This window comes from Protobothrops mucrosquamatus, unplaced genomic scaffold, assembly GCF_001527695.2.
Source record: "Protobothrops mucrosquamatus isolate PMUCROS unplaced genomic scaffold, P.Mucros_1.0 scaffold5423, whole genome shotgun sequence".
Classification (NCBI taxonomy): Eukaryota; Metazoa; Chordata; class Lepidosauria; order Squamata; family Viperidae; genus Protobothrops; species Protobothrops mucrosquamatus.
The window spans coordinates 3,046-15,758 of NW_015391282.1; the positions used below are offsets into that span (position 1 = coordinate 3,046).

Sequence of the window (12,713 nt, forward strand, 5' to 3'; positions counted from 1 at the left end):
TAAGCCCCTGGACAGCCCTTTCTTTTCAGTCTGCCAGTGCCGTGGCATTACCAGGCTGGGGTGCTGTGTGTGTGTGTGTGTGTTTGTGTGTGCTTTCCATTCTGTTTGGTGAGCCAAAGGGGAAAGGTGGAAGTTAGCAGGAGATCTCAGGGCTGTGGAATGTGCAGGTCAGTAACCAGCAGCTCCTGGGCAGGCTGAGCCCAGCCTGGCAGGCGGGGTGAGGTCTGTCTCGGCCCCAGACTTAGTGGCAACTCACACCTCCGCGCTTAGCTCGAAGAAACCCGAGGAATGCGCGGGCTGTGGCTTTGGCTGGATGCCCCACGGACAGGACGAGAGCAAGAGAGAGAGAGAGGGAGAGAGGGGGAGAGAGAGAGAAAGAGAAAGAGAGGGAGAGAGGGGGAGAGAGAAAGGGAGAGAAAGAGGGAGAGAGAGAGAGAGAGAGAGAAAGAGAGAGAAAGAGAGAGAAAGAGAGAGAGAGAAAGGGAGAGAGGGAGGGAAAGAGAGAGGGCGAGAGAGAGGGAGAAAGAGAGAGAGGAGAGAGAGAGAGAGAGAGAAAGAGAGAGAGAGAAAAAGAGAGAGAGAGAGAGAAAGGGAGAAAGGGAGAGAGAGAGAGAGAAAGTTTTTGCTGACAGTGGAGAAAGATGCTGGCACTTCCATTTGCAGCAAAGATCTCATTCCTCAAGGCAAAGAAACTGCCCTGAAATAAAGTGCAAGGGTTGCAAACCAGCTGTGGATCGCCTGGCGTGTCCCGCACCCGGTGCCAGTGGTCCATGCCTCTGTGACCCGTTCATTTGAGGGGGATTTCCTTGGAATCCGCATCCTACAGGACTCGTAGCACCAGGCCTGTCCGAGAGGCAGAAGGCCCAGCCGAGAGAACGCTGCCCCTACCCTTGGCCGAGGGGTGGCTGACCTTCATGGAGGGAGGGGTCCTCTGGTGGGAAGAGCCCCTGCAGGGGAAAAGCCCCCATCAGCCAAGCGCAGAGCTCCAGATCCGGCAGAGCAAAACCCAAATTTGGAAGCCACCCACCGCTCTCAAAGCCGACGCTTGCCTCTTGCCTCGTGGAAGGATTCAAAGCCACATCCGGCCGCACGGAACTGCTCCTGGCGCAAAGGCTGGTCTGCCACAATTGGGAGAGTCGGCAAGCATAAATCAGGATCAGATGGATTCCCCAAGAAAGGGCTGGGGAAAGCGTTGGAAGACTCATTATGTCCAATTTCAATTAGGCCTAAACACGGGGAAGCTGCCGGTTACCTTCTCAACTGTACATCAAGAAAGTCTTCCAGCATGCAGCGACGTTGTTGTTTAGCTATTTAAAGCGCCAATAAATGAGATGGGCCGTTTTATTTCTCGGCCCTTCTAAAAAAAAAAAAAAGGGCATCCTTTTGTATATATGCTCTTCCCAACGTGGGTCATAAAACTGCTTACAAACGCAAACCCAACCTGCAGCTAAAATATAAGCCAGGGGGTCTTCAAACGTGGCCCTTTTTATGACTTGTGGACTTCAACTCCCAGAATTCCTCAGCCAGCATGCACGTGGCTGAGGAATTCTGGGCGTTGAAGTCCACAAGTCATAAAAAGGGCCGAGTTTGAAGACCCCTGATATAAGTGAAAAGATGAGAAGTACACTTAACAGGCAAGAATGGAGTTTGCATCCCACCAGCTGTGGGCAGACCTCAAGGACCCCTGTTGAGGTTGGACCTGCTCAGTGCATGGATGGGGGACCCTCAAGATTCCACAACCCAGCTTCCCCCTAACCCAGGGGTCTTCAAACCTGGCCCTTTTATGACTTGTGGACAATTCCTCAACCAGGCGTGCCTGGCTGAGGAATTCTGGGAGTTGAAGTCCACAAGTCATAAAAGGGCCAGGTTTGAAGACCCCTGCCCTAACCCCAACCCCTTTACGCCTCTTTCTAGGGGAAAATATTAAGAGTTGTTGGGGCCTGGTGCCAGATTTCCTCAGTTACCCCTTTGGCAAACTCAGATCCAGAGCGATAGGCAGCCTGTCTGTCCAGAACCAGTTCGACTTTTGCAACAAGCTCTCCCTTTCGCAGCCTATTTGTGCAGCCGTTGTGTTTTTTTTTTTAAAAAAAAAAAATACCCCTAACCCAAAATATCCCGTAGCAAAGAGAATAATGTTAACTCCTTTCCTATGATCTGAGTCCTCCTGGAAAAACAATTAGCAGCAAAGCTTATGAAACATCTGTGGCAAAAAAAAGCCATTCTTTTGCTTTCTCTCGCGCTGCTGTCGTTATTATAACTGGAGGTAAAAAAAAAATAAAAAAAATCAAGAGTTTTTTTCCGGGCTGCCTTTTGAAAGCGGTAATTATTCTGGCAATCTGAAGAGCAGAGGATTAAGCTTGCTGAAAAGAGCTCCGGGGTGCAAGATAATTAAATACAGGACTCGTGTTTCAGAGAGCTTGTGTGTGTTTTTTTTTCCCTTCCCTTCCTCCTTGCCTAAGCAATATCTATCTCACCACCTTGTAAGCTTACCTGTCAGACTAGCTGCATTACATTAATACTCGGCTGAATTTTAAGCGAGATTTCAGCACACGCTGGAAGCAGGCTGTGGAAAGCAGGCTGGGCGGGCTGCCAGCTGGGGATCTTAAGGAGCAAAGGCAAAAGGGGGGCACAGGGCAGCCCCCCCCCAGGCTGCCAACCGGGCATTCATTCGGTCAGCTAAACCAAGACCAAGAGTCACAACAATCTAGCACCAACGCTGGTTTCTCTTGTGCGTAACCGTAAGCAGAATGCGCATGGCTGAAAAATTCAGACCAGAGACTCTATAACAGGGGTCCTCAACCTTGACAACTTTAAGACTTGTGGACTTCAACTCCCAGAATTCCTCAGCCAGCTTTGCTGGCTGAGGAATTCTGGGAGTTGAAGTCCACAAGTCTTAAAGTTGCCACGGTTGAGGACCCCTGCGTCTATAAGATGGTCAAAATAACCGCACAATTTTGTGGCATTTTCACTGCTTTGGCACAGGAGCAGATGCCACTTTCAATGCCCTAGATGTCCCCCCAAGCAAGGCAGTAGCCCCACAGGTCTCCCCCTCCCCTATTTGTCCTCTCCCAGGCCGCCTGCAGCACCAGTCCTTGGCCGCACACCCGGCACAAAATTGCAAACACGCGGACCGCTCACAAGAACCCCAATGCTGGTGGTTGGCGTCCCATCTGTCAAGCAAGCACGGGGGGGGGCTGTTTAATGGCTTCTGCCGAAACCCAAGGAGCATTTAAGGGCTGGAAAAACACCCGAGGTGGGATGCTCCCTATTGACACGCAAAGGTACAACGGCTGGAGACACGCAAAGGTACAACGGCTGCAGACACCCGCCACCTCACTGCCTGGACCTCAGGGTGACATCCGCCCACAAGCTGCGAGGCTGTATCTCTCCATCCTCTTCCAAACACTCTCCTGCCAGCCAGAGCGTGTGAAAAAGGCACCTGGCTAGTAAATCAGGCCAGGACACACCTGCCTCCTTCCAGAGAAAGGTGGCCAAAGGGTGGCTGCGTGAGCATCGCACCCTAACCAGTTCGGCTGGTCTAATAAGTCAGACTCTGAATCCCAGCCTGGTTTCAGATTTTAACTCGTCAGGAGAGCCGCAAAGCTTCAGTGGATGCTGAAGAGATCCCGGGCAGAGCGTGGCTGTACGTGCTCGGCCTCTCCTAAGGGCGAGAGAAGCTGGACAGGAGGGAACAGGTCACCCTGGCGGCCATCCAAGAGGATCTGGATGCCCGAGCTGAGCCGGCACACAGATTTTCAAAGAAATCAACCCAGCTGAGAAACTGTGACTTGCCTCTGGGTTCCAGGCAGGAGTGGCTCAAGTGTAGGATCAGAGCTGCTGCGGATGGGCAAATGTTTCTCATTTGTGGGGTGCCAGGCCAGGCCACGCCAGGCAGAACAAGCCACCGCTGACCGAGGTTCACGCAATAGGACAACCGGGAGGGCGGATCTTGATGAATAAGCCTTAATGGAGACGGGGGCCCCATTCTCTCAGCTGCCCCAGTTGGTGGAGGTAAAGGGCCAAGACTGAGACTGTCGGGAAGAGGCTGGCTGGACCAAATTAATTTCTTTCCCTCCCTCTCTCCAGGAGGGGGGGAGGCGCAGAGGTGAGATTCCCACGCATTTTAACTAGAAAAATAATAATAACCAAGATGGCATAGTGACAAAAACATCCAAGATGGACGCTTGCCAGTTACCAGCCCTCGCTTCGGATCCAAAACAGCTCCTGAAGGAACAACAGTTGTGGTCTTTTCTGGTGACCTGGGAAAGATTTATCTGAAGGTTCTAGACCAGGGGTAGGCAACGTTGGCTCTTTTATGACTCGTGGACTTCAACTCCCAGAATTCCTGAGCCAGCCATGCTGCGGGGAAAGGGAGAGGTTTCCAAGCTGAGCCATGCTGGCTGAGGAATTCTGGGAGTTGAAGTCCACGAGTCATAAAAGAGCCAACGTTGCCTACCCCTGGTCTAGACCATTCGCAAATTTAGATTAAAAGTTTCAAGAGGCCCACTGAACCAGCCAGAGGCAAACATCCTCCTTCCCTAAGCTGGCTGCCCCCCCCCCTGCAGAACGAGGACGATGCAATGGAGATCTTCTTCTCGCTCCCGAATGCCTTGGGACTCATGCTGGAAATATGAAAAACACAGGAATGCTGGAAGGAAGGGCCCTGGCCAAAGCTGCATCAGCTCCTGCTTCCTTGAGCCACAGACCGTCCAGCAAGCAGTCCAGCGCTTGCTTGCACCGCAGTCTCCAGCTACTCTGGCCTATCATTAAAGAGCCATAAAGAGCCAGAAATATCTTCTCCCTAGCTCCCACTTGCCCTGTGATCTACTGACACAATCAGAGCTTGGCTGGCTCTGCCTTCGAAACAAAACAAACAAGAGCTCCTTACGAGAGAGTCACGGCCAAAACATACAACAGGCCTGTCACAAATTGTACCGGACTGCCTCGCATTCACTCCTCTGGGCAACTTGGGGCTTCCAATGAATTAATCCCTTCATTCCCTTCCGAGTCAATGGAACCGCTCTCGCCTCCAGAGGTTGTGGGTGATCCAACACTGGAGGTTTTCAAGAAGAGACTGGACAATCATTTGTATGGCTGTGATAGAGCTATCTCCTGCCTGAGCAGGGGGGTGGGACGAGAAGACCCAAGGTCTCTTCCAACTCTCTTTATTTTGTTATTCTGCTTCCTTCATTCATCAAACCCCCTTTGGGCGAGGCGGCCTACGGTATCTTAGGTATCCCCAGCCTAATGCTCTCTGCGTGGCTTCAGTGGCCACCTCCCCAAATTTTCAAGCGACGCAGCTAAAAGCCACGCCACCTGGGAATTGCAACAGTTGAAGGCTGGGGCCTTAAGGGAGGGTTCCACTTATTTCTGTCCCCACCCAAGAAATGCACCACCGAACTTTCTCCCGCTGGGCGCCTGGCCATTCTTGAAAGCCAGCAGCCCATGGGTAGGTCGGGGGTGTGTGTGTGTGTGTCAGAACTTAGCCTGCCCTTCCCAAGTCCGCTGCCTTGGCGTGCTGCTTTTGTGAGCTTTATGGCTCCTTGTCTTATCTACCTGGGTGTTCTGGGCTAACCCCTGCAATCTTCCCCAGATACCTGGCGAACACCTCTGAGCTTATCTGGAATAACCTTTCCCCTTTTTAGCAATTGTTTTCCTCCTGCTGATGACATCCTGCCTGCCTGCCTGCCTACCTGGAGATAAGCCCAAGAAGGCTAGCAAAGATGGGATCTTATGGGAGGAGACCAAAGCCAGCCCGGACCAGCCTGGCAGCACCTTTTGTGACTCACGGGTCTTACGGAAAAAGCAGCCAGCTCCCTTCATCCGAGGGAAGGAAGGAACTCTCTCTAAGCTGCCTTCTTTAAACAGATCAGTCCCTGTTATTGAAGGCCGTGCGGGAGAAACCTTCTCCCTCGTGCAAAACTGGAGGATTAGCCAAGAAGCCTTAGCAGGAAAATAAGAAGGGCACAGAAGTTTTAAAAAGTAGGAATTAGTCGTGGACTATCCCTGGAGCCTTCATTCATTCAATCAAATCAAGTCTTTAGTATCCTCAAAGATCAGAGCACCCCTGGAGCGGAGTCAAGGCGTAATCGGGAACTGATTCACCACCGGAAGTGTTTGTTTCGTTTTTTTTGGCAACTTATGCTCCATTCTATTGGGGCAAGTCCCTTTTTTTATGACTCTGATAAGGCTTGCGATGAAACATATCTCATGCATAATGAGAAAAAGAAAGAAAAAACTGCCAGGGAGGATTGCTATTAATTTGCCCTTCTGGTTATTTCAGGGAAAAAAATCCACCACTGCACGTTATTGTCTTAATACGAGTCCGAATGTACTTCCACATTTTCAAACAGGAAGAGCTGATTCTGTTTTATTCAGTTTCAGCAACATCAAACGGCTTTTCCCGCCAGCAGTGTTATTTTTGAAAAAAGTTTTCGGACTGCTTTCATTTTACAAGGCGAGGTAAGTCAAAATCTGGGGGCTTGCAGACAGTGTTTAATTCTTAAAATATACTGACTGCCTAATACACGCCAGATTGCATTATAAATACAATGCAGGCACTCAGAAGAAAGACCAGCCAGTACCTCCGCCGGATACAGGTCAGGAAGTTCTAACTTTGCTGAGTTTTCTTCCCGTGTCGAAAATGATTTATTTTTATTGGTCTCTGCTGGTGTAACATTTGAATCTCGTTACACTGATATTTTAGCTTAAAAGTGGATTCAGACATTCTTCAGAGATTGCTTTTAAGGGCATTTTTTATTAAGATCCTTATCGTGGAAAAACAAGGGCTTGTTAGTTTTGTCATGCTTCTCCCCCTTCAGCAGCCAATAAATAGCTTCTCTCCAGCTGCACCAAATTTGGAACAAGCCCTGCTTCAACTGGACTTTATTAATCTGCCAAAAAATCAAAGCACAACCTGGGGACAAGCAATTATTTCCAGCTCAATGATGATTAACAAGTTAGCTCCTCAACACCGAACACCCGTCTGTTTGATAAACACTCAACCAATTAAGAGAATTTGGGAATCACAACACATTAATTCACTCAACGGCTGGAGACAAAGCTCCCAAATGAAGGACGGTGCCTCTGGCTTTTGGGAAGAACAAGAAACTTCCTCAAAAAGGAGAAACTGGAACCCTTATAAGAGGTTGAAACTAACAAGAGACTAGAACCGTGGTGGCGAACCAATGGCACGGGTGCCAGAGGCGACACTCAGAGCCCTCTCTGTGGGCACGCGCGTTGTCGCCCCAGTCCTAGGTCTTCAGCTGGGTTTTATAAAACCTTTTTGCTTTAGGCCTCTCCCACCATGTGCAAAAAAAAAAAAGTTCAATCAATCAGTCAATTTCAACTTCTGGGGGGGGGGGAAAGATCTTGCAAAGTTGGAATTGATTGATTGAACTTTTTAGTCCCACCCAGTCTGCCGTTACCACCGCAGCCACGCCCAGCCAATGGGCCACGCCCACCTGGCACCCGACGATGCATAATTTTGGGTTTTGGGTTGCAGTTTGGGCACTCGGTCTCTAAAAGGTTCGCCATCACTGGACTAGAACCACCCAAAACAAATTGCACCCCAAGATCTTATTATGAGATTTATCCAGCACCCCAAAATGGGAGGATCCAACCACACACACTCACACACACATTGTCCTCGATAGGTGTGCAAGCTTTGGATCAAAAGCAGTCACAGAAAAACGAGAAATCTGATCAAGAGCTAATTTCTATTGAAGCAAAGGTGGAGAGAAAAAAGAACACGTGGTTGAATGAGATTCTTGACTGGAGATGAGCACTGGAAGAGGAAGAGGAGGAGGAGGAGGCCTCATGGTCAAAGGTGTTTCCCCCCCCCCCTAGGGACTCAGGGTTAGCTGTCCTATTGCCCTGTGACATTAAGCTGGCCCTTGCTGCTGACATGCTCTCAAAGGAAGATGCTGGGAGTTGCTGCTGGGGCAGTGACCTTACACAAGAAGTAACAGATGGTGGGAGGCAGGCCTTTTGTCTGGAGAACCCCCTCCCCCAGGCTCAGGCGTGCCTGGAGGCACTAAGAGGAGGAGTGGGTTCAGGTCCCTGCAGGGCTACACCGGAGATGCCTACAGAGACAGAGACGGGGCCTCACACGGCACTTACACCGACTCTCCATGAATGCAGCCTAATTGCACTCCAGATTCAATAATAGGCTGGGAAAAGATCGACCATCATTAGCGTGTGGCTATGGTGGAACAGAAATCCAGACTGAGAGAGGAGTCTGGAGCAGGGGGGAAAGACCCCTCAGAGATCAGGCTTGGCTCCAGCAGAGGGAGGAAGAGCCAGGATATCATTCAGAAATCGTAGAAGCTGTCCCTGTAGGTCCAAGTTTTGCCTTACCTGAATGAGAAGAACCCTCCCCCCCCAAGCTGTGGCTACAGATAGGTATAAAGCCCCTCCTAGCCCCCTCCCCCCATGTTTGGTGCAGCCCAGGCCCTGGCTCTTTAACCCACACAATGACCACCAGCTGAATAAGAAGAGCGAGAAACCGAGTGAGTCAGAGGGAAAGAAGCGGTTTTCTGGATGTGCGAGAAAGGGCAGCCGAGAGGTTCATGGCCCAGACGTTATATTTATAGAATCCCAGTTTTTGTTTTAGGAGGAGAATCACACACTCCTCCGGCCTGACACAAAGCAGGGTAGGAAACATGGCCAGATTTCAAAGGCTTGGGGGGTGGGGGGAGGAAACGTTCGGGCGGAAGTCTTATTTTCAACAAAGGCTGACTCCCATACGTCAGTGAGTTGAGAATGCCAGCCAGGCAGAGCTGGGGGGGGGGGGTCTTCCTGCACACAAGACGCACAGGCGTGCACCAGAGAAGAAGGAGAAGGAGAAGGAGAAGGAGAAGGAGAAGGAGGAGGAGGAGGAGGAGGAGGAGAAGGAGAAGGAGAAGGAGAAGGAGAAGGAGGAGGAGGAGGAGAAGGAGAAGGAGAAGGAGAAGGAGAAGGAGAAGGAGAAGGAGAAGGAGAAGGAGAAGAAGAAGAAGAAGAAGAAGAAGAAGAAGAAGAAGAAGAAGAAGAAGAAGAAGAAGAAGGAGAAGAAGAAGTAGAAGGAAGAAGGAAGAAGGAAGAAGGAGGAGAAGAAGAAGAAGAAGAAGAAGAAGAAGAAGAAGAAGAAGAAGAAGAAGAGCGAAAGGGGCGCAGACGTGCTCCTCTTCCGTGCAGGAGGAGGATGGGCAAGGAGAGAGGAGCCGGCCTGCCCCTGAGGCCGGCTGGCATAGATGCCACCTTCCCCCCCCCCCCCGCGGTGCTCCCCATCCAAATGCTGCACCACTGAGCTCAGATGCCAAAAAGCAGGACTGACTAAGAGAAATCCAGGCAGGCAGGCGCTCCGCAGCCGAAGGCTCCAAGCAGGAAAGCAGATGTCTCTGGAATGCCTGGCTTTATCCTCCCACCCTTTGCAGCAAACTCAGCCCTGGGAAGCAGGGGGGGGGGGTTCTCCCCCCAGGCCCACAGGAAGAGGGGCTCCCCGTTAATTCCTCTCCCATTTACTGGGTTCCTCCAATTCTCACTGCAGTGCCTCCCACAAAATCTTCCCTCTCAGCCCCCTCACTCCTCTCTCTTCCCAGCCCCTCTTTTTTTGTGGGGGGAAGCCAGCTCAGAGAAAAGGGAAGGGGGTTCACACCCCCTTGATACACAAAAGGGGGGCAGGCCTCTCCTCTTCTTCCCCCCCCAGCCGTTCTGAGTCCACTCCGGCCTGTCTCCCCAGAAGCCCCCCTGGGCCTGGTGCTGCAGGGAGGGGCCCCTTGCAGGCCTTTTTTCTGCCTGGAAGCCCCTTCTCCTTCCCCCCCCCCCGCTCCCCATTTTCAGCTTCTGGCCAGCAAGTGGTCCTCGGCCTTCCTTCCCTCCTCCCGAGAGAAGCAAGAAGCCCCCTCCCCCGCCCCCCCCAGCCTCCCTCCCCTCCTGGGCCTGGGAAGAGGCAGTCAGATGTTCCTGCCTGGCCTTGCCCACTCCCCACTATCTTATCAGCAGAGAAGCCAAGGCCACAGAGGGGCCAGGCTCGGCCTTCAGCCCCTCGTGCATTCCAGGGATGGGGTGGGGGGGAGGGGGAAACCAGGCCAGCCCTGTCGCTGCCCCCCAAAAGCCCCAACCCCCCCAAAAAATTCCATCTGAGACCATCCCTGCTTCATCCGCTACACTCTCAGGGCCTTGCAGGGGGGCTCATTCATCTCTAGGAGGGCTTATGGACATTTGGCTCCTTTCCTTCCTAACCCCCAGCACAGGAAAGGAGGCCAAGCAGCGATCCCTGATCCTGGGGACTATCTACCTATTATACCTAAGGATGCCAGATCAGGGGCTCCCCTCTCATCTTTTGCCACCCAGGAAAGGAGGGGCTCCCTTTCCTTTCCTCCTCCGACCCAGGAAAGGAGGCCAAGCAGCGATCCTTGAGCCTGAAAGAGCAGCCCAGGTTGTCTGATTGGGGACCCCCCCACACACACACACCATCTCTTGCCAGGCAGGAAAGGAGGGTCTCTTCCCCCCCATCTAGGGCAGGAAAGGAGGCCAAGCAGCGATCTCTGACTTAATGGAACCCAGGCTCTCTTCCTCCCCCCTCCCACCTCAGGAAAGGAGGCCAAGCGGCGATCCCCCCCTCCCGCCAGGAGGATAGACGCGAGCCCCACCCCCACCCCTACCCCCTCCCCGTGGGAAAGGAGGCCCCGCGGCGACCCACCTGCCCTTGTAGTCGTCCCTCTCGCGCTTGACTTTGGCCAGGACGTTGTAGAGGGCGCGGATCTCGGGCGTGATGGTGTCGATCTGGACGCCCACGCCGTCCGGGTGCACCCACGACACGCCGGGGCCCTGCAGGGTCTCCAGCCCGCCGCCGCCCGTCCGCCGCACCTGCCGGTAGCTCCAGATGGTGCCGGGCAGGCGGCCGTAGGGCGAGGAGGCGGCGGCGGCGGAAGCGGCGGCCGGGGAAGGGGCGGCGGCGGCCGGGCCGAGGGGCGGCTCGGGGTCGGTCTGCACGGCCTGGTGCCGGGGGAAGCGGCGGTAGCGGAGGCGGCGCTCGCGCTCGCCCAGCTGCGCGGCCTGCAGCTGCTTCTCCAGCAGGCGGTTGCGGCGCTCCAGCTCGTGCACCTTGGCCAGGAAGCAGCGGAAGCGCACGTTCAGCCCCTTCAGCAGGTGCAGGTGCGAGCCCAGCTCGCTCCGCAGCGCCGAGGCCGCCGCCGGGGGAGGCTCCTCGCCCAGGGCCGCCAGGGCCGCCGCCTCGCCCAGCATCATCTCGGCTCCCCTCGGCCGCTGCCCTCACCGACCGCCCATCTGCGCGCGCAGCCTCCGCAGAGCTCACTCGCGCACCCGCCCACCCGCCCGGCCGCCGGCGAATGAGGCGCACTCGCGCGGGACCGGCCGACGCCGCTTCGGGGGGCGGGCGCGACACGCCCTCTCGCCCTCGCGGACACGCCCCCTCCAGCCCGCCCGCACGTGCGCCGCGAGCTAGCGCGCATGCCCGGCCCGGCACGACCGGTCCATCTCCAGTTGGACGCAGGGGAATGGTGGAGGAAGAGAAGAGAGAGAGAAGAAAGCCAGATCGTGTGGTCCACTTTAATTCTCTCCAGCGCGCATGCCCGGGCCGGTGGGACCGGTCCATCTAGAGTTAAACGCCGGGGGAGGGGAGGGAATGGGTGACAGAATAAAGCGAGATCGCGTTGTCGAGTTTATTTCTCTCTCCCTGTTTTTTTTTTAATTTTATTTTATGGTCTCTCTTTTATTATAAATGGCTTATTACGCTTGGGGATCCGGAAGGACAGAGGTCAACTAAAAAGAATGGGCTTCAGCTGCCAGAATCCCCCCCAGACGGGGTTGACTAGGGGTCTTCAAAGTCGGCCCTTTGATGACTTGTGGACTTCAACTCCCAGAATTCCTCAGCCAACAACGCTGGCTGAGGAATTCTGGGAGTTGAAGTCCCCCAGTCATGAAGGGCCCATAGTTCCCCCATGCTGGCTGAGGAATTCTGGGAGTTGAAGTCCTAAAAGGGCCAAGTTTGAAGACCCCTGGGGTTGACAATCAGCTGGAAGATTTGTAGTCGTCTTCATGGGGCTGAACTACATTTCCCAGCATGCTGCTGTGGGCCAATTGGCTGGAAGGGCTAGTTCTTATTGGGGGGGGGGGAATACTCCCTGGAAAAAAAAGAGCCCAGAGGGTTTTTTTGGGGGGAAGGGGTGCTTTGCCCAGCTGAGCCTGGTGATGCCAAGCTTTGAGAATGGATCAGGTTTCTTTGCCAGGTTGAGCCAGGAAGCACCCACCAGCCATTGTCTCCCCATCTCTGCCGCTTTAAGAAGGACTTCAACTCCCAGAGGTTAAAAGAACTCTTTGCAGGCTGGGGGATTCTGGGAGTCGAAGTCCATTCCGTCTTAAAGAGGTAGAGGTGGAGAAACACCGATTGAAATGACCACGGCATGGGTCCAATGGCATCAGCCTGCAATGTGTTTATTTTTAAACCCTTTTCCTATTTCAGCTTGAACAGATATTGGTATTGGGGAAAAAGAAACCAGCGCTATTATCCACTGCTGGCTGGAGGGGAAAAAAAAAACAATAGGACAATTTTTTAAAAAGACTTATATGGACTTTTTGCAGAGAGGAGAAAAAAGACGCAAAATCGCATTTGGATCGGTCACCGTGACCAGAGATTTTACTCTTCCAAGCTTTCAGAAAGAGTGCATCCTTCTGTATTTATTTATTTTTGTCATATTTATGTAGTGTAC

At 53.2% G+C, this 12,713-nt stretch overlaps 1 protein-coding gene across 1 annotated transcript; it reads right to left on the reverse strand.

Moving 5' to 3' along the window:
* Positions 1-888: 888 nt before the first annotated feature.
* Positions 889-11,232, reverse strand: LOC107299761 (intermediate filament family orphan 2-like; the record flags this gene model as incomplete). Its single annotated transcript, XM_015829102.1, has 2 exons — positions 10,685-11,232; positions 889-947 (listed from the first exon to the last, which is right to left on the reverse strand). Coding segments are annotated over exons 1-2 (607 nt in total), but the record flags the coding sequence as incomplete, so codon positions are not given.
* Positions 11,233-12,713: the final 1,481 nt, after the last annotated feature.